General features: G+C 40.6%; 2 protein-coding genes across 4 annotated transcripts in view; both read right to left on the bottom strand.

The window, feature by feature from the left end:
• Positions 1–11,917, bottom strand: part of ssh1b (slingshot protein phosphatase 1b) — a 19,561-nt gene extending 7,644 nt beyond the window's left edge. Inside the window, exons 1-8 of one of the 2 annotated variants that reach the window (XM_080866008.1) lie at positions 11,791–11,917; positions 10,284–10,321; positions 5,247–5,347; positions 3,108–3,172; positions 2,166–2,287; positions 2,020–2,088; positions 1,586–1,651; positions 270–464 (exon numbers count right to left, since the gene is read on the bottom strand). In XM_080866008.1, the coding sequence (XP_080722134.1) occupies positions 270–464; positions 1,586–1,651; positions 2,020–2,088; positions 2,166–2,287; positions 3,108–3,172; positions 5,247–5,347; positions 10,284–10,321; positions 11,791–11,871 (737 nt within the window). In that variant the 5' untranslated portion in view covers positions 11,872–11,917. Of the gene's footprint in view, positions 1–269; positions 465–1,585; positions 1,652–2,019; positions 2,089–2,165; positions 2,288–3,107; positions 3,173–5,246; positions 5,348–10,283; positions 10,322–10,942; positions 11,485–11,790 lie in introns of those variants that run through there. The other variant, XM_080866009.1, reaches the window with a different exon arrangement.
• Positions 11,908–24,464, bottom strand: part of svopb (SV2 related protein b) — a 26,051-nt gene continuing 13,494 nt past the window's right edge. Inside the window, exons 1-16 of one of the 2 annotated variants that reach the window (XM_080866043.1) lie at positions 19,877–20,018; positions 19,539–19,669; positions 18,997–19,082; positions 18,818–18,916; positions 18,644–18,715; positions 18,428–18,552; positions 18,256–18,319; positions 18,045–18,170; positions 17,832–17,960; positions 17,653–17,726; positions 17,244–17,320; positions 17,054–17,158; positions 15,447–15,558; positions 15,251–15,332; positions 15,056–15,145; positions 11,908–13,773 (exon numbers count right to left, since the gene is read on the bottom strand). In XM_080866043.1, the coding sequence (XP_080722169.1) occupies positions 13,573–13,773; positions 15,056–15,145; positions 15,251–15,332; positions 15,447–15,558; positions 17,054–17,158; positions 17,244–17,320; positions 17,653–17,726; positions 17,832–17,960; positions 18,045–18,170; positions 18,256–18,319; positions 18,428–18,552; positions 18,644–18,715; positions 18,818–18,916; positions 18,997–19,082; positions 19,539–19,669; positions 19,877–19,938 (1,635 nt within the window). In that variant the 5' untranslated portion in view covers positions 19,939–20,018 and the 3' untranslated portion in view covers positions 11,908–13,572. Of the gene's footprint in view, positions 13,774–15,055; positions 15,146–15,250; positions 15,333–15,446; positions 15,559–17,053; positions 17,159–17,243; positions 17,321–17,652; positions 17,727–17,831; positions 17,961–18,044; positions 18,171–18,255; positions 18,320–18,427; positions 18,553–18,643; positions 18,716–18,817; positions 18,917–18,996; positions 19,083–19,538; positions 19,670–19,876; positions 20,019–24,464 lie in introns of those variants that run through there. The other variant, XM_080866044.1, reaches the window with a different exon arrangement.

Genomic DNA, 24,464 nt, shown 5'->3' with positions numbered 1-24,464 from the left:
GGTCTGAATGAAAATTTGCATAACAGTGTTTCCCACTGATGAAGACAAAGGCCAGAAACAGAAGAACAGCAGCTCGTGTCCAAAGCATATAAATTTACGACTAAAGACACACGGCGCAGGCACGTTTGATCTATGATCTGTTTGGCTGCATGAGATCTGTTTAAATCTTCTTTGAAAAATACAGGATAATTAATTAGTACTGCATGACTTAAAAGATGTGCCCGTTTTTCCTTCATTACATGAGGTGAGTTGCTATGCTGGGTACTCACTGGTCGACGAACATGGTGGGAGAATCAGACCGGGTGCTCTCCAGGTCGGTCATAGCATTCCACTCATTGATGCAGCTTTGCTCGGAGGTGATGCAGCTCTCGTAGAAGGCCATCCATGTGAGAGCAATGCCCCCTGGGAAGTAGTTGAACCGGCGGGACACCTCGCATGCCTTATGGAGGACCTGCAGGGCGGACCTGCAGGAACATGACGCAAACTTTTAACTGCTAAAGATCCCCATTGAACAGAAGGGAAACCTGCACATTATTGGTAATTTTGTCAGCTGACCAGAAGGTGGCATGTGAACGCTCACATACACAGAGTGTGGTAGGAGTGTCATCAGTGGAAAACAGACTCAAATATATAAAAGGTAAAGTATCTAAACAAGATGTATCCAGAAGATTTTGGTAGCCATCAAAAAGCTTCTGACATAATTCTGAGTGAATATTTGACCATCAAGACGTACAAGAATTGGTTCATTTAAATTGGTCGGTTTTAAGCGTAATCCGCTGCTTTCTTCATTCCAAAACCAGTTTTGAGCTGTGTTTTGAATCATTATCCTGTTATAACACCTAGTTAACTGTGTCTAAGTTTCAAATGTCTAGCTGCTGATTCAAGATTGAAGTTGATTAAACCTTGAATGAAGTTGAGGAATTGGGAGGTAGTCCTCCTCCTTCATTATTTCATCCACACTGTGCAACATAACAGTAGCACTGGCAGACCAGAACACGATGCTGCCACCACCATGGTTGACAGCTGCAGTGTTCATGGCAAGATTGAGGTTTGATGGTTCCTGGGTTGTTCCTGAACATCCTAATCAATTTCCTCTCATCTGAGGGTGACAGTTTGGGTCTTCTTCTACACTGCGGCAAAGCAATGCCACATCTGAATAACTTGTACTTATGTACAGTTGTTTGAACTAATGATCCTAAAATCTGCAGATGTTTAACAATGGCTTCAACAGACTTGTGTAAATTCACAATTTTCCTTCTTAGATCTTCACAGAGTTCTTTGAAGTTCTTCATTGCTTATATTTGATATTTGTTGATATGTGTGCACCTAATTTCCAAGAAATCCTTAAAAGTCCCAAAATTCCCATGACATCCATGCCTGTGATGAGTGTATGTAAATGTCTGAGCACAACTGTAACAGACCTTCACAACTTGCACAAAGACACGAACCGTATCCTCCAAGTTAACACAAACAAATGTACACATTTTTAACTGATTTTAAATTCAATTCCCAATCACTTTGGCAAAAATGTTGGGTAACGGCGTATTAACACAACCACACTTCTAGACAGACATGAAGAACTCACCACATGGCCTGCACAGACACAGGCTTGAAGACATGTGACCGCCCTGCTGTGCTCACACTGAAGCCTCTAGTGAAGAAGAAGAAAAGCCGGAGAAGGAGATTAGTTTGGACTGAGGTGAAGAGTAATGAGGGGGATGTAAACACAGACTGGACAGGGCTCGTCCATGGGGTCTATTCAGGACACCAAACAGTGGAACATTCCTCCAGCTTACAGAGGCAGGGACAATGTTAACAGGTCAGCAAGAACTGTTATCACACAGAGGAAAAAAAAAAAATCTGTGTAACTCCCTCCACTGCCACTGGTGGGCACTAAAGCCTAAAGAATAGGCTCGAAATGAGCCTCGCTAGAAAACCCTTGTCTCACATTTTGAAGTGATCAGAATGAAAACATCCATTAGTGTTTTTGTTCTCTGCATGTGGCAAAGTGAAACTTACCCATCTCCATCTAAATGTATGTTGGTATCGCTCCACAGCGGCAGCACCATCCCAATAGAGCAATTCTTACTGTAGATCACAACAACATGAGGTTAACAAATCTCATTAAAACAGGTAAAATGTGCACGTGCAGAGAGACTAATTACCTGTCCTTATCTGTAAAGTCCATTCCCAGGACGACGTTTTCCTCTGTATCTTGGTGGCCAGTGGTGTAGATAACCACCATATAGCGCACTCGATCTGTCCAGCTGCTTTCTAACCGCACAGCCTGCACGACAAAAGGAGAGACTGCAAAACACTGCGTCTGGACTCTACAGCAGTACTGCTGGATAACAATAAAATGTGGCCACATTCTGGATTTATTCTGCAGATTTGATTGGGTAAAAACCCCAGCTCTTTTCAAAAACGAAACTTTTTTGCAAGCTCAGGAACAACATCTGTGTTTTTACATATGTTTGCAATCCCAGGTGTTTGGCCTATTCCTGCTCTTCTATTATTTTTTGTTTCATGGATGGATGGATCTGCCATCACAACAATGATCTACACGCCAGTTCTTTACCGTTTCTCTTCCTTAAGAATAGCTTCTTGACAGCCACCACTGAGACCATTTGTAATGAGGCGGTAGTGAACAGTACATGACACTACAAGTTTTTGGCTAATAGCTCTGTGGGAATCACCTTGTTAACACAAACATACAAATTTAAGCCTGTCAAACTGTGTTATCCATGACATTTTTCATAGATGCATAGATTCTAAACAAATTGGAACATATTATGTACTTTCTATAAAAGATTTCTCTGAAAATGATCAGGTGTAATGACTGGACTAAAAGTGAATGGAAAAGCAGCCAGTGTCCAAAGATAACCCTTGAAAGACCTTCAGAAAGCCTGGAGAACTTTTGAAGCTAAATATAAAGACAGGTTATTGGGCTCAAGACTTTTGCACATTACTATAAAAACACTCAGTTAACTAGTGGAGCAGGTCTTTACTTTTAAGTCTCTGATTTCATCTTTGCTGAATCAAATAAATGAAATGAACGCTTCCAGCAACAAAAACAAAGCAACACATGGCAACATGTTTGTACTGACCAGCTTAATGCGATCTTCAGACCGGAGAATCTTAAACATGACCTGCAGATGTTGAGGCAAATCACCTGAAAGTGAAACGCAGACTGTGAAATGATTCAACAACAATGCCTTTAACATAATTCACATTTTTCCTCACGTGGGAACTGATTAAACTGCGTTTTGCATGCCAGACTGGCTGAAGGTCAGCGTCACAGTGTTGTCGTCTGATATGGACAGGATTTTGCTTGGTTACCATGGCAAAGAAGTGGATTTCATGCTTCTGTATGTTTATTTGCATAAAATATAACAACTGAAACTAACAATAATCAGCTGACAGACATACTGAAGATCGCACTAACAATATAGATAATATACACTTTAATCAGACATGAGCTTTAGAGACGTGATTTCTGGACTTTCCGAAGGTCAACTACAAACTGACCATTCAGCTTTTTCTATTGTTTTCTTCAGTGGGAGGAAAATTTTGCACATTTCTCACAATGAAGATAAATCCAAATCGTTTAACCTCCCAGCTGTGCTGAAGTAAATATTTAGCAGAGGTTTTTACAAACTGACTTGACCTTTCCTGCCCTTGCCCACAATTTTATAGACACACACAAAAAAAACCCAAAGAGTGTTAGTGAAAGAGACTGGCAGAGAGACAAGCACGAATGGCAGTCACTGATAGAGCTGAATGGCAACCTCACAGTTTCAGTCTGTTAGGTTCATATTTCAACAGTTTTTAAACACATTTCCAAAGATTTTAAACATAAATTACATAAAGGATTGTTTTGAACTATGGAGCATGCAGACATTATTAGGTGAGTCTAATAATTAAACGGTGAAGCTGGAAATGAGCACAAGCACACAGTTTGAGACTTGATCGTTCTTCCCCCAAAGGGACGGAGTTTGTAATCGACTGTTTGCTTGTCTGTCTGTCGGTCTGTTTGTTAGCAGTCTAGCATCCACAGTTTTCAAGATATCATTTTCTAATTCTGTGTGATGGCAGATGCCAACAACAGCTGATTTAACTTTGGTTAAAGCAGGTAAAGGTCACCCCAAATGTGAAAATCAGTAAAAACTTTATGCCACTCACGATTGTTTTTATGGATCGTCTTCAAATTTCACAACAATATTCTACAGCTTGGGGGACATGAGTACCTAGGCAGCTAAGCATTTCCCCTCAACCTTATTGTTAGTGCCCAGTCAAATTTTATCATCCTTAAAGGCTATTTTTTTTGCCTCTTTTAGATAGTATAGCAATGTGAAGACAGAAAACTGGGGAGAAAGAGAGGGAGAAAACACTCTGGTCATGCCGCATGTGGACACGCTCACCCACTGAGCTAAAGTGGCGCCCACCCAAAAACTATCAAAGGAACTGTATTGAGTAATATATCTCATGAAAGAGCATGCAGAGAGCTGTACAATGCCGCTTTTATATTTTCAATACCACACCCTACAACATTACAACAACGCCATAAAGTTTAGCAACTGGTTCAGTCACAACCGCATTATTATAGCTTAAAGTCTGAAGTTTTTACAGTTTATAAAGGCCAAACGTTTCAGCCTATTCTGCTCCAATCAAAGATAATAAAAATAATACATTTTTAGGGCCTTTGACAAAGAAAAATGTCAAAGGCCCTGACCTTTGACCTTGCAGCAGGTCATAGGTCAAAGGTCAGGGCCACACGAATTGGGAAAAAGCTTCATTTTCCATTGAACCAAACTTTCATTTTTTATTGGGGGACATCAGCACTTACTTTGTTTTTTCTTTAAAACAATATAAGGTTGTTTTTCCATACAACATTATATGACACAAAAAGATTAATATACTGCACTAGATTTCCATAGTAACAATGCTGGCGTCATCATAAAAACATCAAAGTTTTAGCATAACGCTTGGCCTTATGGGGGAGTTGTGCCCTCTGAGTGCTCTTGTATGAAACAGTCTATGTAAGCCTGGCGTTGAACTGCAGGGCTCTTCGGGTCAGACCGAATTATGTGATGCTTCAGACTAAACACAAACAAAACCCACAAACACGGAGAAAAGACTCGGCAAATACACATTTGCTTTTGTCTGGGGTCTTGTTTGTGCAGTGAACATAGGTAAAAGAGAAAAAACACAAAGCTTTGTGTGTTTTTGCGTGACTCTGTTCCCACCTGCATGTTTGTGGTGGGTCGGGGTCTTTGGTCCTTGCGTGCTGCCACCTTGCTGGAGGAAGAGGGCGGCTCCTTTGACCATGAAGAAGCTCTCGCTGAGGCTGAAAAGTAGATGTGCAAAAGGAATTCAGTGATGCTGATGCCTGGACACAACTACACTTTGGCCATAAGCAGCCAAATTTGTCATTCTATACCCTAAAATCCAACCACAAGAAATACTGAACTTTCATCAAATGGCAGCAAGTTGGGCTGCATGGTAGCGCTCACAGCTAACCAGCTCACGTATGCCAAGCTAAAAGTCACAAAGAACGGACTGCCTCGTGGAAAATCTGTTGAGCTGCAATAAGTTTAAATAATCTCACTTCCTTGAAAAACATCACATCTGTTGTACTTTAACTCCATTCTCAGTCTTTATTATTATTATTATTATTATTATTATGGACTGAAATAGAAAAAGAAAATGGCATCTCCTCCAGTATTTTATCATGAAGGATTTAATCACGAAGTGAAGAAAGTGAATTCAAACAGCAAAATAAGAGCAGAAGAAGAGAATTCCCTCCACAGCGTGCATAAATTCCCACCCTGGATCCAGAAGGACGTCACGATTTGGATAACTCAGTTATTTTCTGGAGAACTACAAAATGATATCTGACAGTTTCTCATATTTTACTCTGATATGCATTTGTGAAGATGTATTATATAAACAAATCTTCAGGCGAACCATGCAGTCTGCCTTTACAAACATTTGTAAAAGAAAAGGTTGTTCTAAAGAGGTCACTGAATTCCAGCGTGTTACTGTAACACGATGCCGCTGTTGCAACAAGTCAGTTTGTGGATTTTTTTTAATCCACTACTGACTGTAAGTTGAGCAACTCAGCCAATGAAGTGGCAGACCACAAACCCTTGAAGAGCAGGGTCACTGAGTCCTGATGCATGAAAGTCTGCTGACTCAACATCTGCAGAGAAACCTCCTCGGGCATTAACATCAGCACAGAAACGTGCTGCGCCAGGAGCTTCATCGCATGGGCTACGGTGTTCGAGCAGCTGGACCAGTACCTTTGTCCAAAATGGCGTAAATTAAGTTTTTTTTTTGGCTTTGTCTACAATGGTAAAAGAATCCTTTCAAAATTTCCTGAATTCACAGCAGCAAACACACCAACCCCAAAAGTTAATTCCCCCTCACACCGGGCCAAACTCCACCTCTGTTTCAATCTTGCTAACAACAGACTGACAACCTCAAACAATCACATAGCCTCACTGGCAGATGTAACTAAACTAAACCAACAGCCTTTAGAATCAAATGAAAACAAACAAACAAGAAAACATTTTCTAAAATTCAGCTCTGACATTACTTCGGCGCCATCAGCTGATTTAAACCGATGCAGTTCAGCTTGAAAACACACTTTAAACTTTGTCTTAGTAAGAATAACAAATAGCAGTTATAAATCAGAAAAGACAATGTCAAAAATTGTCAGCGTACTTTCAAAATATAAACATAAATGTAAACATTTGGTGATAAGGTTGTTAAACTAAAATTGTTAAAGCTGAAAAATAAAACTTCATAAAATTCAACCCTAACTGTGCACACAATGAGCCATTATTCTGAAAAGACTTCTTTTTTTGCTCTATACAATATCCTGTACTCTGAAATGACGTCCTTACGGTCCTCATTTCATTACAAAATCCTGAAGTCCAAAGTGATTCTGTTTACTAAAAAAAACAATGATTTGGCTTTAACTGACTGACCTGCTGTACCTCCTGTAAACAGGTGAGTGCAGATACTCCATTGTGTTGCACATTTGGCCAAATTTAAGCTGAAGTCACACACCAGTAACGTATGAAAGGCCTGTCGGGACACAGCACACAGCGTGAGCAGGTACTTCTCTTATTTAGTCCTGTTTGGATCACTGAGCAGGACGGATGGCTCATCTGGGACTGAAAGTCAGCAGAGTCCTGATCCAGCACATTTAACAGCCCTTAGTTTTAACAGTAATGGTGACCAGACTCCACTTGATTGGGTTTGTTGACCTTTATGCACCTCACACATACACACACACACACTCAGCTATCTACATGCACTCAAACGTTCAGACTTCCTCTGCTCGGCCCACCTGTGCTGAATGAAGCACTCCTGGGTCATGACTTTGTTATGAAGGCTGCACTAAGCAGGAGGAGAGCTTCAGCGTATTTTCTCACACAGAACAGTGTGTAGCTTTGTTCGACCACGGTCTCATTCCTCTCTTGACCAAAAACACACAAAGCCTGGTATGACTGAGTGGGGCCATCACAAGGCCTTTTGTTTCAGCTCCACTGCAACGTGCTATCATTAATCCTCTTCAACTGTATGTAGAAGACGAATGAGACGAAGTCACGGAGGATTTAGCTTTAAAAAAAAAAAAACAGAATCCCTGAACAAATTCACACCGTGACCGGGTAAAGGACTGAGCACGAAGAAAAACCCAATTCTCAACCATCAGAATAAGACTTAGGATGTAGATTTTAAAGCCGCTTGCTTCTCCTACAAATGTTTTCATGACTTTAAAGTAAAAGAGCTCACATATTCTATACTGCCACTGTTTGCAGATTGTTGCTAATACGGATCTAGTATACAGAATGATCTTGTTTGTGCTGCTGTGAAGACTTACATGCGGCAGATCTCCGTCCGAGTCCAAGTAGCTTTCTCCACAAAGTGAGGCAGCACGGTGAGCATGTCTTTATTTGAGGATTTTATGACCAGAAGCATCTTCTCTCAGTCAAAACGCCCCACTCCCCCTCCCTCTTATTAACATCTACCTCTGCACAGCGTGTTTGGGTTGAACCTGCCTGTCCTTCCTCTCTTCCCCTTTCAGCTTTCTTTCCATCCCAAACCCTGAAACCTCCGGATCTGTGCCGCCGGGTTCCGTTCAGATTTGGCTCCCCCGTCTCCTCTTTCACAGTTCGTGATTCAGCAATCGGCTCTCCGTATGCAACGCCCGGCCACAATACCATCATTCATTCCAGGGAGGGGAGGGCGCACGGGGGTGGGGGGTGGGGGGTTGTTACTTGGCGTCAGTCTCAAGTTTGACATGCAGAATTCTAAATTAAGACTACACGCTGATGAATCTGCGAACCGCAGAGAAGCTCAAAGCATGATACGACCGTTTCAACTCTGACAAACCCACACGCACAAACACGAGCACAAAGGCAGTCTGTGCCAAAGCTTTGCTGACACAAGTCATGATTTTTGTGACGTCAAGTTGATTAAAGAAAAGCCTCGTGACTGAGCGGGGACAGCGGTTTATGCGCTCTGTTATGCAACGGAGTGCGAGAAACATTTTTTAAAGCCTTGTCAAGTTAAATCAACTGTTCGTCCAGCAGATTTTTCTCCTTGACAGCTCTGAGAAACCGGGGCCAAAAATCAAACATAAGTATGTGACTCATTATGACTCACAGGCCACCAGGGAAAAAAAAATCAAATAAAGACATTAATGTATAAAATTTAATAGCATTAATTTTCCTGGTTCAGCTTATTTACTTTTATTTAAATCGTTTCCATTAAAGACACACACAAAAAAACTATTAGATGCATTCATTTTGCCACTAATGTATTCATGCATTACTGCATCATCTTGCCGCTGCAGTGATACTTTTTTGTGTTTAAATAGTTCGCCATGATGGATGGAAAATCTGTGATATACAATTGAAATACGTAGAAAAAAGGATTTTCAGCTTGTTAACAAATTATTCAGTAAGGTCATAAGTCACACGCTGAGTATGCATGGCATGTGGGAATTCTTTCCTCCCTCTTTTTATTAATTCATCTTCAGGAACGCTTTTGCATTGCGCTTACTGCAGATATTCCCACTGCAGGCCTGATGAAAATACTATTAAATACAATAATTATCATTCATCTTTTAAAACCTTCCTTTTTCACTCTCTTTTTTGAAAGTATACATGTTTTTTTTAAATGTTTACTATCCATACCGACAAACCCTTCCTGACATCTAGTATATTATCTATTGCACAGAAGCATTTGGCAGAAATAGTCAAATTCAGCAGGCACCTATTAAAAAAAACTAAAGATACACTAAACATACCCAAATTCCGATCAGACCTGTTTACTTCCTGCGTTTCTGTGCAGTCCAATTTTGATCTCTAAAATATTTTTCAAAACAGGCATACAAAGTATTTCACATGTGACTAAAGTGCACCTATAATGCTTCTCCTTACATCTTTTACAGTAATATAATCGCCATGGTGGAGGCTGCTCATGTCACCAAAGGTCAGCGTATATGCAAGTAAACACTCCTGGCTCTTTATGATGTCAAACGGGACTTCCTTATATGGCCATATCAGACAAATAGCCTGGCTTGTACACAGAAACCCCATCCACCCACTTCATACCTTCTGTTTGTGAGAGGGAGCCAATAGGAAAAAAGCTGGCTTAAGTCAGTGTCAGGTTTGCTGCCTTGTATGTACTCTATTTCACGTAGTGCAAATGCATCTGAAGTGAACTATCCTGAGCCCGATTCTCCTTTAATTGGTCCAAAAACAAAGAAAATTATGTGCTGTATTACAATTTCAGATCTCATTATAACAACAGTATGATATGGGGATGATCGTGGCTCAAGAGTTGGGAGTTCGCCTTGTAATCGGAAGGTTGCCGGTTCGAGCCCCGGCTTGGACAGTCTCGGTCGTTGTGTCCTTGGGCAAGACACTTCACCCGTTGCCTACTGGTGGTGGTCAGAGGGCCCGGTGGCGCCAGTGTCCGGCAGCCTCGCCTCTGTCAGTGCGCCCCAGGGCAGCTGTGGCTACAATGTAGCTGCCATCACCAGTGTGTGAATGTGTGTGTGAATGGGTGGATGACTGGATATGTAAAGCGCTTTGGGGTCCTTAGGGACTAGTAAAGCGCTATATAAATACAGGCCATTTACCATATGCATTGTTGTTCAGAAAACAAGACCACTATAAGAAACGCAATACTTTTGTATTCTGCTATAAATGTCGTCTCTAGAGAGCTTCAAATATGTTAAAAAAAACCTAAAAAAAGTGTCTTACCTCTGATTATTTTTCCTCTCATCATCGCTTCCGAAATCCTGAAAGACAAGTAAAAAGAGCGAATCTGAAACAGCATACAATATATTTATACTAAAAAAAATAAAAACTGTGATGATCATGAACAGTGGAACAGTGGGAAAGGAACAGAACTATTTCATAACAAGGATAAAGTTAAGAGTGCTTCGCATTAATAGAAATGCAGGCACCAAACACACATGGACCACACGCTTGAGTATCCTGCTAAACATATCACACAACTACAACTGAGAGGATTTTACATTTTTTGTTCGAAATTTCTGAATTTTTGGCTGCAGTTGCTCTTAAATAAGTTGAACGTCTCAAGGACCATGCAGAGATGGACGAAAGAATGCCTGCGCCACCTGCTGGCCAACTCTCTGCAGCCTGGTGAACTAATCTGTTATGAAGTTGCAAAGAGCTGACAGCTCAATCCTTAGGACACCTTCAAATTTCAGGAATAAAAAACGAAAAACTAATTCAGACATCGCTCGCACACACACACACACACACACACACACACACACACACACACACACACACACACACACACACACACACACACACACACACACACACACACACACACCTCCTTCCTGCCGGCTGACTCTAGCAGAATAGTGATGGTGAGATGAAGCACCCACCTATCTTCAAAGCAAGGCTTGTCACTGCTTATTTTTGTGCCTCAGCCTACTTCTGAGCGCATAATCCACTTTCCTGAAAACCCAGAAAGTGGCGCACGAGCACAGATGTTAGGATTTCACGTGGATAAAAACGTCCAACAGTGCTCCATCTCTAACCGACGCCCCTGCTTTCACAGGTGGAGGTTTAATGCCTCCAACTCCACTAAGTCAGCATCACTTCTCCACGCAACCCGACTAGAACCAACAACCCTTCTTCCTGCTATGTAACTTGGAAACAAGGAGCACGGAGCTTATCGGTTTGTCTGCGTGGTGCTGCGCGGGATTTGACGTCTCGGTGAGGGCCAAGCGCATTTTCACGGTGCAGTTATGGATCTGAGCTATTCTGAAATTTCTAGAAGTTCGCAAAAACACTTGGCTCGCTCTCCCCACATTTAAGGACCTCCTTCCCAAATTGGTGACCGCACTACTCGCAAATAAAAACCTCGGCAACACCGAGACCTGCGAATGTTTGTGCAGCAGCAAAACGAGCACTTTGTGTCTTGACAGCTAAATCCGACAGCCCCCCTCCGTTTCCCCCTCCGTCCCCTCCCCCTCTGCAGGATTTTTGTTTACAAATCCCCTGCCACAGTAGCCACAAACAACTCCCTGTTGTAACAATATATCAAGTTTGCAGCACACAAGCGCACACATTTGGACACACGCACTATGACGGAAACCAGGTTAACCCTTTCCTGCAGGATATCAAACGCAAACGCCACCCAATCTGTTTTACACACTCCCGTGGGCGCATTCTTGGCGTCTTCCCCCTCACACACACAAAGACCCAGCCCCCCGGCATTTCCACTCACCTCCCCCGCACTGCTGTTGGTCGTGCTAGCCGACGATGCAGCACTGGGGGTGGGAGAGCGCTGCAGTGTCACCAGAGCCATGGTCAGTGAGCTGCAGGAGAGGAGAGGAGAAGGGAAGGGAGGGGAGGGGAGGGGAGGAGGAGCGCCTATCCGGGAAGATGCGCCGCTGAGATTGTCGCTGTCACCGGGGAGAAAATGCCTAGTCAGACTCTCATCCAGCAGCAGCACCTGACTCCACTGCCCCGGCCGTGCTCCCTTTCGGTCCTGCTCCGTGCGTCCTCTGCGGTTACCGGAGTCCTCATGGGCGGAAAGTGAGAGAAGAGAGAGTTCCTGGGTTTTCGTTCCGCGCCAGCAGCAGCAGACTCTGTGATTTCTTCGCTGGTGTGCAGACAGACAAACAAAAACACAGCGCAGGTTGCAAGCGGGGCAGAAATGACATGCAGCTTTGCCGGATGCCTGTGATTGGCTGGCCTAGTTCGCGTGTGCGCTGTCATTGGGCCAATGTTGTCAAGGTGACAGGCCAGACTAGGAACTCCCAAAAACAAATATTCACGATATTTAATGATAATTATAAAAATGTGCTCACGTTATGAAACATAGTGTTTGTGAGAGGACGTTTTTAAGACAACAAAAACCGATTAATTTTATATTTATTATATAATATTTATAGATGAAAATATTACAGAAAACCTTTCTGCATTCATTGGTAAGAAAATGTACCAAAATAATACATAAAAATGAATATTAATTTTATAAAATGTCAAGTAAATTAATGCTTAATTTTTCATAATTTTTGTCAAAAAAAATGCACATGTTTACCATTTATTTTTTAAAAACTACAAATATGTATACATTTTTATTCCCCCCCATTTCTCACTGCAAATAATGAAGTGTATTTCCTTCATTTGCATACTGATGCAACAAAAGTATAAAAAAAATCTATAAGAAAAAAAATGTAGATGCTAGGTTTTAGAAAGCGGGAAGTAAAGGATAAAGTATGTCTAAATAAATACATTTAAATATGAATCAATTAAATATAAACTTGAAACAGATACTAGGTACAAATGAAATGTATGGCTTTTTATACATATAATGTCATATTACCCATTTATGGAGTTGTTTATGTAGATTTATTTTTAGCTGTTTTTGTCCTCCACATCACCCCAGACTACAACTAAAAATGGGCTCAAAAGAATTTTACTTTTTAGAATAATTGTTAACTAATTAGAGTTGCAACACGATTATTTTCACTGCCGATTTAATTATTATTATTTTTTAAAGACAATCCTATATCTAAGACTGCTGACATACACGTTTTTAAATTTGCTCAATGTGCCTCCTTTAAATAATTAATCTTTTATAAAGATCACAACTGTGAGCAACTAGAACTTGTGAGGAAGAAAGCATCCTTTTACATTCTACTTTACACACAAATAAATACAAAGAGCAAATCTGAACCCACACTGAGTAAAGCCATAGACCTCCTGTATCGGCAGCATGGGGACAAGCCATTAATATTTCCAGAATGTCCCTCTGTTGCCTCTTATGGCCTGAGTGGAAGACTGAGTAAACAAACCAGTCCAACAAGTGTTCTTCCGCTCTCATTAGGCCAAGCCTCAATTGTCACTCCCCGTCTGTAACGAGAGTCCCCCCTGCTGTTCTTCACCCATCGTTGCGCAGATGAGTCTACCCATAAACTGACAACCAACGTAACTGCAGGAGACCGGAAGGTGGGAGAACAGGTTTTACACTTTCTTTTTTATTATATTCCTGCCTCATCCGTCACTGGTCCGCTGAGCCCGTTGTATTATCTGACTCTCTGGTGGTGGAGGTCGTCTGCCCTGCAGTCTCCTGGTCGAGACTGGACTCCTGCAGATTCCTTCCCAATGTCTCGATGGGCAGGAGCCAAGATGCAACGCCAGCCAGCAGAGAGCAGCTGCAATACACCGACAGAGTCAAATACACAGACGTCCTGAGCAACACCTAGAACCAAAACACAAAAAGTGAGAGGCCAAACAGAGAAAAACACACCTCTTAAATAATAAAGAGCCTGACTGGACTAATTTAAATCTACCACAAGTCACAATATTGTCAAACTATAGTTTATGACATTCTTTAAATAATCATTGACAACAATGTTGGTTTTTGAACTCTAGTAAAACCATGGAGAAAATTCCAAAACTTGGGTGTGTCGAAATGACACAGATGCAGATTCACAAACATGTAAGCAATGCATTACGTAATCCCACCTCACACAGTTTCACTGATTATTTTTCTTGGATACTTGTTTTTAGCCCTCAGTGATATAGATACTGTCTTTTGGTGAGTAACAGTAAGAGCAGACATTTCAATTCACAGTTTAATTTAAGAGGCCTATTGTAATGCTTTTAATATCCAATATGAGGTATGGAAATTATCGCTGCCACGCTGGATGCCAAATAATATTATTCAGCCGAGTTGAAAACGGGTCACACTGATTCAAAATTTAGAATAACCGGACATACACTTGCTTGTACTGGGTTTGACCTTCTTTTGCTTTAACATTCTTCAGAGATTTTGGCACGTGCATGACGCAGTTGCTGCAGATTTGGCAGCATCTACATCCATAATGTGAATCTCACATCCAAAAAGGTGCTGAGGTCATTTGAGTACATTGCACTCAATGTCATGTTTAAGGAGCCAGTTTGAGATGATGAGCTTTGTAACATGGTGGTGACATTACCCAGCTGGAAGGAGCTATCAGAAGACGGCAGTGTGGTCATAAAGGGATGGAAATGGTCAGTTGTAACAAATGGTTTGTTCTGTTTGTTAAACAAGAACACCCATTTGCATCAACCTCGTCCATAGCTATTACACACTTAATCAAACAAACCACAACACAAGAAGATAAAACAAGTAGGTTCCTCTTATACAGACAGCACCAACAACTATGCCACGGTCAAGTCACTTAAATCATGTTTCTTCTCCATTGTGAAGCTTGGTTTGAACTTTAACAGGCCATCTGGACCATGTCTACATGCCTACATGTCACATGATTAGCTGATTAGACATTTATGCCAATAAATAGTTGAATAGGTTTACTTAACAACATGGCCATTGTATGTATGCATTGTACTATTGCTGTTACATGTAATAGAGAACCTAACATCTTAGACCTTTAAAAAAAAAAAAAAGAATTTCATTTAGGAGATAGATTTGGACAAAATTTACCGAAAACATTTTATTAGCTTGTTCAAAAACACAAAAACAGGAGACTGCTTCATACCTGTGCCACAAAGGGTGTAATCAGGGCACCCAACCTGGCCATGGCACTTGACGTTCCCATTGCTAAAGCTCTGTTTTCTGTAGGGAACACCTAAACAAAAGAAAGAAAAGTCAGTGAGTACAGTTTGTCCAATTTGACCTGTCTGAAAAAAGAAACAAACAAACAAAATCTGCTAAATTGAAAAGTGATACGTACTTCTGGTGTGTAAACAAAAACAACTTGGTATCCACCAGAGATGAAGGCTCTGGCAATGAAGATGAAGATGGTAAGGGCTATCCTGGATTAATTAAAAAAAAAAAAAAAAAAGAGTTACAAATCAGCCTGGGTGTTTTAATGTCAAGCATGTTTGGGTTAGCTGCTGTCGTACTATGATATTAAAAAACAAACGTACCTCCCAATGCAAGCGTATAACGGTAGAATAGACAAGGAAAACATGAGGAAACACAGTGCCATGCTTTTCTTCCTGCCGATATAGTCCACTAGTAGAAGGACGACTAAAAAACCTAAAAGCAACATCAAAAAAAAAAAAAAAAGATCAACGACTGCACTCAACACTGAAAGATGGAGTCATTCTCTTAAAGAGCACTTTTTTTGTATCTCGTTCTCTTTATTCTGAGAATGTACATGTTTGTATGCTATACTCTGCCCACCTTCAAATCACTGAAAAACGTCAAAGCATTGTCTTTAGTAGGCTTTATCAGTATGTAGACTGCGTATTGAAGATTGTCTTTGAGGTCTGAAAAGTGATATTGAATTGTTTAAGCATGCATTCTGTATAATGGCCAGCAGGGGATGCCTCCTGTAGTTGCAAACAGACTTATAGTTGCATGGAAATCTAGAGGGAATCAGGGCAAGGGACTCTTACTGTATCCACAGTCAACACTTTCCTGATGACTTTGTGGGCTCAAACGCTAGCTTCACGTCTTTTAATCATACAGGATACTTTTTTTATGTGGGCGGTGCCTAACAGCGACGTTGCCGTTGAAGACTACAGGGTACGGTCGAGACGGCTTTTACCGCCATTTTTATGATATATCAGTCCAGGATCTCAGAGATTCACAGATTATACAGAGGGAGATGTTGCAGCCGTTTGAAAAGATTGCCCAGTGTTCAGTGTTCCTCAGTTTCTCACTCCTCTCTTCACATTCAGTTTCAAAACACCAATACGGGGACAGAGAAAATGCCCATCTTGAAGCTTCACAATGGGACTTCCCTAAGAAATGAGTGATGTCATAGTAGGTTCATCTATCTTTAATACATACTCTTGTGGATTTAGAAAAAGTAGAATAAGGATGAACCACTCCCATGTGGTGTCTGGAAGCGAGAATAATCGCTGTCTCTGTCTAAGTCCTCACAATGAACATAACAGTGCAACAGTCTTTTTCAAAAAGACAAAATTATTATTTTGTGTGGCCGAACTAGACTTCACAACCTGCCTAAACTGATGTTATGCCCAGTAAATATAGTGAAGCGCGTATGCATGTCCATCCCCATCACTCTTGAGGGTGTCGTGTTGTGTCTCATTTCTAACTATAATTATTTATGAAGCCACACAATTCAGCTGCTCCTAAATTTCAGCTGTCTTTTTTTTATTTTTTTAATTTGTACCTGAAGTCTAAAATCACTTCTGTAATAAATGCTCATGCTTCCAGCTGATTAACTGTTAAGCTCTTGCAGCTCAGAGCCACTAATCAATACACTGCATGTTGATCTGGACATGAACAAAAGGAAAGGTGCACGCCCACAATTAAACACGGATTAAAAAACATACATTTCTTTATCAAAGTTTAAAAGAAAAGAGTATTACAGGGACATTTTGAAAACCAGTAATAGTTTTCAAATTCACTGTTTGTTTGCCACTTTTTCACAGTATAACTACTATTAAGTTGATGGGAAATTACCAAAAACAAATTGGACATTTTCTCTATGTCAGCTGTCAGACTTTCAACTTAACTGCACACCACGCCTCTGACAGACTGCAAGCAGCGAGTATTTTACCTGGGAACTCAGCCAAGGTCGTCCATAAAAGGTCTTTGTAGTCGGCTGACGTTAAATATCTACATTCAAGACTGCAGTCTGGCTCAATCTTGGCTCCTTGGGTCACTATAAGGAAGCATTTGGGATTTGTTGTAATTCAACAATTGAAAACATTAAAAGCAGCTCTGCACAAAGGAAGCTGTAAACATACTCGCGCACAAATCTCCAGCTTGGAACAGCTCAGTTGTCAGCAGGATAATCCCGTAATAGGAGAAGGCATTGGAAAACCTATTGACAAAAGTAAAAAGATCATTTTTTTTAGAACATTAGTTCTGTGAGAAGTTGAAAATAAAGCATTTAATATGTCAATCAGGTACTACTGTTACTCCCCCTTGCATTAGGAATCACATCACAGTCCATCACAGGATTTTAAGTATCGTTCCTGGTTACCTGTATACAAGTCACTGTGGTAATGGTAAAGCTATAACTGCCACAACAACAACAAAAATCGAAAACTTGATAGAATAAGGCCACGATGCCGAGCTGGTAACCACTGATTTAAAAATGACTCCCTTTAAATAGAGAAGGCTTATCTTAGAGAGTATGTCACTTAAGCTAACCATATAAACCACAGGAGCAGCGTGGTCTTCCAGTACTGAGGAGCAAAGAGATCTTTGAACCGTCCACGTTCATTCTGAGTAATTAAAGACAAAAATAGAAAGTAGACATTTTATTTTGAACATTTAAGCAGTGTATATATTTAGATTCATATCCAGAAAAAATAAAATCTCATCCCCACCTGATTATAAGCGATCAGCCTGCCTTGAGGCAGGGTCTTCCCATTCTCTTTAGCAATGCGCGTTAAGGTTGCCATGGCTTTTTCTCGTCTTCCCGACAGCACATCAAAACGAGGACTCTCCGGCAACCACTTTGCAACACAGAAAACTGAGCTGAGTTACTTTCAACTTTTTTTCTATTTTGGCGGACCTCTACCCATCGCAGCCATACTTACAAAGCAGAAGCAAACAAAGATTGCCAATGGTACTGTGGATAAGCCGAGCAGCCACCTCCAACCCAGATCAGGCATTACCATCAAGGCCAGGAGGACCTCAAACACAGCACCGATTGCCCAGAATGCCTGATGCAGACAAACAGTTAGGATGATATAGTGCAGTGCAGCTAATATTGTCAAAAGAGAGTTTATAAGACAATGACCGCAGTACCGCAATCAGCATAATGCAGATGCCTCTCGCCTTCATGGGAAGGAATTCTGAGTACAGCGTGACCCTAAAACAAGATTAAATCTTTATTTATGTTCATATTGTTTTCTTGGATATTGCTCATTGAGGAACTACTGATGTATCTTGTTATGCATGAAGGAAGAATCAAACTTACGACTGAGGAGCTCCTCCAATACCAAAGCCCACAAGGCTGCGCAGGAACAAGAGCCAGCCATACGCTGGAGCAAAGGCACTCAGCAGGCCGTAGTACAAAGTCCAGCACATACAAACTTTCAGACCCTGTTTAGCACAGACACATATACAGGAAATACATGAGATCATTTACAAACCTCATGAAATCATGTATGAGAATCATAGATGTGAGACTCACTACTTTTCTGCCGTACTTGTCGGCGACATTTCCCCAAATCGGTGAACTGATCCCCATCCCGATAAAAACCACCTGTTCCAACAAAAATAAATAAATAAATAAATAAATAGGTCATTGACTATGTTATATAATCAAAAATCTCTAGTGAAGCAATAAAAGGTAAACAGACTTTACCGATGTTATGAGTGCCACTTTATAGCTGGGGAGCCTCCACTCACAGTGCAGCTGGGGCCCCAAGATGCTGAGGATCATCATCTCCATGGCATCTGCTACCTGAGGGACAGCATCCAGTTAGAGATGTGCAGTATCTGCACGTTGATGAAGCTGTTTGGACTTATTTTAAGATTTATTACCCATGACAGTCCAGTGAGGAAAGAGATTTTCCACTGAAACTTTCCAAATCCGATTGCCTCCAATGCATCATCCACTGTAAAGGTTTCTGTTAATAAAACACATCGGTCACTGCATGATCAGTCTCAGAAACAAAACCTGGCATTAGCATGTTATTCAGTATAACACACTCAAAGGTCATTTTACATCTTGGACAGTGTGCTAAATTCACAAGGTTTTTTCAGCACCGTTAACACTTCATTGCCTTGTGAAAATATATAATAAAGAAATCAAATTTGATGCATAACAGATTAAAACAAAGCAGTTCTTCTGTTTTTATGTTTTAGGCCAGTTATAAACAGGACATGGCCAATATAAGATGAGTCTACTTTCATGTGTAATTAACCCATATCCACATTTACATTTATCAAAATCCAATCCAGCTGATCAACACTGCCACATAGGGTCTTTCTATGTTAATACTTTCTAATGCCCTTCTTACTTTACCGCCGCCACAGTTCCACACACAACAATTAAAACAAAATAACAATTATATTGTACACACCTTCGGGTTTATTAGACCCAGAGGCGGATGAAGACTGCGTAACCTCTGCGTCAAAATTTGAAGCTATGGTGCAAATCTCAGCGTCTGTGCCCTGGTCCTCATCAGTTTGACCCACAAAATCTGCATCACCCCTAAGTGCCATCACACAAGAAGAAGACATGAAAAAAAAGTTTGTCTTTCAGACATACCAAAGTTTGCCGTTAAATACATTTGCACTTAGCCCTGTGGCTCACACTCCGGTATGTAAACATAGCAGGTCCTTCCTTGAAACAGCCAAGACAACTTTGATGAGGTTACAAAAGCAAGAAAGCTCATATTTTTCGTGTTTTTCTCTTTACCACTGTTCAGAGTTTCTCCAGCGCTTGTAAGAGATCTTAGCTGTTTTGGGCCAGTTGTCCATTTTGTCGTCACGGAGAGCTGTGAGTTCCAGCTCATAGCGCACAGGTGATTTGCGGACAAACCTGCTGGAGCAGTCACTTCAAGTTTTCAAGGAGACACCCAATCAGAGAACAACACCCGCAGGGCGGAGAGGGGAGGGGTTAGAGCAGGAAGCAGAAGTGCCGTGTTGTCAAACTGGCTTCGGGTCAAAGAAGCGACCCCATTGGATTAAAATGAAGTACTATCACATAATTGATCAATATCTTTAAATAGATTGTCAAAGGAACCGGAAGAAATATTCCAAGACTTTAATGTCACCACGAAGTCTTATTTGTTGTTCTAAGCAGAATTTATTTAAAAAAAAAAAGAAAAGGTATCGACCAGAACATATCTAGGAAATGAAAGTATCTTTTTGCATTTCAAGTTGATGCTATATCATCATTATGTGGTTGTTTGTTTGTTGTTGTTTTTTTTAAAGTTTCTATTTGTTTTGTTTTATTTGTTTTTTACTCTAGTGTAAACTGATCCCCTAGGAGCTTGACTCCAAGTTTCCTGATTGGTCTAAACTGAGCTGGTTAACCTGAGAGCAGGTTAGTTTGATGCTAATCTCACTCGGTGGTACAGACCGTTTATGGACAGATAGCAAAAAGAGCACTTAGTTCTTTATGACATTATATATTAATGATAGGTTTTCTTTAAATAAATAACAAGTGATTATATGCAATACAATTTGTAATGTTGAAAGAAATGCTGATGTTATTGTATTGTGAGGTAAAATAAACACATTTTGGGAAACACTTAAGACAAAGCAACGATTTCCTGCTTGGATTAGATCCAGCTAATCTCAGATTTATACCAGAGAAATTAAAAAGTGCATCCCAGACAAGAGCTCGGTTCTCAGGAGTTCGTTCAAACGGCAAATTTTCTTATAAGTAATAATATAAAGAAAAATAAAACCACCGAGCCAGGCTTTTTCCTGTTACTGCAAATAATTACAGTGCACTACAATCAATCAAACACATAAACTTGAAAAATAAAGCTCATATAGCCTACTTATAGATTTTAATGTGGTCATCAAAGTTTAAATTTGTGGTATTTAAGTATTAATATTATTATTATTATTATTATTATGAAAGAATAGGAGCTAAAAGCCAGGCAAAGACTTTCTTTGATTCAGCAAGAGGAAGGTGACATCATATAGCCTACAACAGTAACTTTATTTATACCAGCACTGCGCTTCAGTCATTAGCAGCTGAGTATCTGTCATAACCTGTGGCCGACAGTAGGTTGTGCTGTCCACCCTCTACCCAAAAGCCAGTCATGCTATAGAAAGGATGCTGCTGTCTGTTCACTCACATTGTCATCATGTCAAATAATGCTGCTTATTTTCAGAAGCTCACTGAGAAGAAACCCAATTATGACTTCTTCTTCATCTTCTTGTGGGGCTTGCTAAGGGCTTTTGAAGCTTTGACTACTTCTCAGGCCCCCTGCTCCTCTGACTCTGGGCTCAGGGTTGCATTTTGAGTACAGGTTTAAGTAGACTATTCATCACCTTTGATTGAAATAACAGTGCTGAAATGTAAATGCATACATAGAAAACATTACACTAGTTGTGAAACTTGAACAGCTGCTGGGTTAAAAAGTAAAAGAGTACCTTCTTGAATAGTTCGGACTGTTGGGAGTAGCTGACTCCTTCAGTTCTCAGTACCCTTGTAAGTTAATAAGGCCAACCTGAAAATAAAAGCTGTTGAAAAGTAGGACGCTGTGAGGACATGCTGAGGCTGCTGCATTATGGGACGGCCGTAAATACAGTGTATAGGTAGAATATACAGTGTGCCACACTGTCCCCTCGTCAGCTGGGTGCTCGGGCTCACGCAGAGCAGTACAAAATCTCATCTGAGATTCTCTGACTTGCACAGCGAACTGCAGCATGGAGCAAAAGGTAAGCTTTGAAATCTACGAAAAAGACAAAACATTTCAGATCTATGAGCGCTTAGTTTAGCAGAGTCAGTCGTGTTTAAATACCTTAAACAGTTTGCTGCTGCTCACTTATTGTGTCACTGAAGGCAACTCTTCTAAAACTGATAACCTCACAGCTGGTTTTGGCCTTCAGAGTCCTGCCCTGGTCACAGCAATCTGTTTACACGAATAAGGAATTATCTGAATGTTTAATAGTGTGTGAGCATTTATTTGAACAAACAGTGTTTTGAGGATACCTGAGGTCACTCATCCTTCAAATCTTTAGAAACCAGATCTGAGTCATTCTGAATTATCACCTTGGTTCAGTTGCTGAAGAGATGCAATGAATCTTATCAACAAGGCTTGCTTTATAACTCAGCTATGACACTGGCAATAACAGTAAGCAACTTTAAATAACAAGAACTGCTCCTGCTTGTACAACATATGATAGATAGTGTAAAATCTCTGTTTTCTTGTTGTAAGGTGTAAAACTGCTCTTTAAATGTCAGGCATCCAATTTAAAACAAACACATATTCTCACTTCTTTATTGATTTAATGCTAAAAAAAAAAGTATTTGAAAGAAATATTTTCAACCATAATTGTGTGTGAGACAAAATTAATCACTTCAGGAATAAAATGGCAAAGGAGTTGTCATTTTTCCATAAGACATGGCCTCTGTGGCACAGTGTATAAGGAATCCTCTTCAAAGAAATCTCTCAGTTGTTGCATAATGGATTACATTATGTTAATGGCCATTTTACCAGAATGCTCTCTTATGTCACCGTGCGATTCTTCCGATCTTCAGGTAGTAATGCAAGATGCCTTTGTTGATGGTTGGAGGAAGCAATGTTAAATTTTAAAGAGAATGAATGAGAGGGCAACGTTACACGTGTCACAACCGAGCCAGCTGACCCAAAGGAAAAAGAAGACGCCGAAGCAGCAGATGTGATCTATTATGATAAAACTGCTCAGTGTATCGGAAAGTTTGGGGATGTTCACTGGTGCAAGTTCCAGCATCATCTCTCTCCAGTCAGCCTGGTGCTGCACAAATTAAATTAAATTAAATACACATACACCTCCTTCCTGCCGGCTTGTTTAGGGTGGAGCGGTGTGTTAGCCACATGCGGTGAATGTCAATTTAATCATAAACAAAAAGTGGTCAAACACATTAAAATATTTGTTTAAGATTTAACTACAGATATGTTTTGCAGCTCTCGGCTCCTTATTTTTTCAACAGCTAACAAAAAGTAATTGGAACTTTATTAAATCAGTGCCGTTGCTTTACATAATCACGTGAAATCAGTTTAGAATTTTTAAGTGTAACTTAAAAACTTTTTTCCAAACTGGTGTGATCATCCGCTCTCTATAGAGCACCAAGTAATTAGTTTGAAATGCATCTGCCTAATCAAAGATCAGTAATCGAATACCTGCACTGTAATTTTGTGGGGAGGAGGGTGAGAAGGGGTCTTTGGGTGGATAAAGTTACTGCATCCTTGTATTACATAGCTGCACACGCACACACAGTCATGCACACACAGTCATGCACACACGCATCTACATGCATGCACTATCTTCCTTAAACACACAGCATAGCTGTTCAACACTCAGGTGAAGCGCTGAATGAGTGTTTGCTGCCTGCTCCATGAAAGTTTAAGTAGACCAGTCCTTCCATAGCCAGGCAGCTCATTACGGCCTCATTACCAACAATGCAGGGACTCCAGCCCTGCAGGAAGCAGCAGTGCCACCCTCCTCCACCTCCACCTCCTCCTCCTCTTAAGCCAGTCTGTCCCTAGTTGTGTTAACAGGACAGCTCCAAGCCAGTATGTGGATTAGAGACCAATGAGCATCAAAGCAGAGAATCTATTACTGGTTACGTACCTGTGCTGACTTGAAGAAACTGCACTATGGAAGAAATCTTCAATTACTAAAACTGCTGTCCTGGGCTGTGTCTGCCCGACTTACATACATGTGGACTGAAGTTCAGTGACATTTGGATTTATCAAGTTCATCACAAAAGACTGACCCAACAATGACGCACAAGCCTTTGGAAGTAAAGGAGGTAACTAAACTTGGATGCAGTTGTGTCAAAGCCACAGTCATGCAGTGTTTGTATGACTGGAGCAGTAAAATTAGACAAAATGAGAAAAAAATGGTCTCTCTCTAAGGGTTAAAGATGTGTTATGATTATTATGATCACTCCAGCATAATAAAAGACGACTGTGTAATATCAAATATTTTATTGGCACAGAATATGGTGGTGTAATAGCTATCCCTGTTTTTTTGTTTCCCCCCCCTCACACAGCCTGTATTAATCTTCTTTTCAGCTGATGGAGCAGTTCACAGTTTTTTTTCTAATATTTTTTTGTTTTTTGGCAAAAAAGCTCTAAACACGCCTCATAAGACTTCCTCAGCAAAGTGGCACATTTAGTGCCTTGAGAGGCCGATACTTCCCCCAGGAGTGTAGAAAAAGACTAAAATAGGTTTCAAGTAAGATGTGGTGGATGTGTGTGTGTGTGTTTGTGTTCATGCATTTGCATTTCTCATGGTGTCGAGACATAAATCATCTAAGGGTAAAGACATGTTTTAAA

The sequence above is a fragment of the Rhamphochromis sp. 'chilingali' genome (assembly GCF_963969265.1).
Source record: "Rhamphochromis sp. 'chilingali' genome assembly, chromosome: 2".
NCBI lineage: Eukaryota > Metazoa > Chordata > Actinopteri > Cichliformes > Cichlidae > Rhamphochromis > Rhamphochromis sp. 'chilingali'.
Note: the sequence above shows the minus strand (reverse complement) of the source record. Positions and strands in the feature narration are given on the sequence as shown.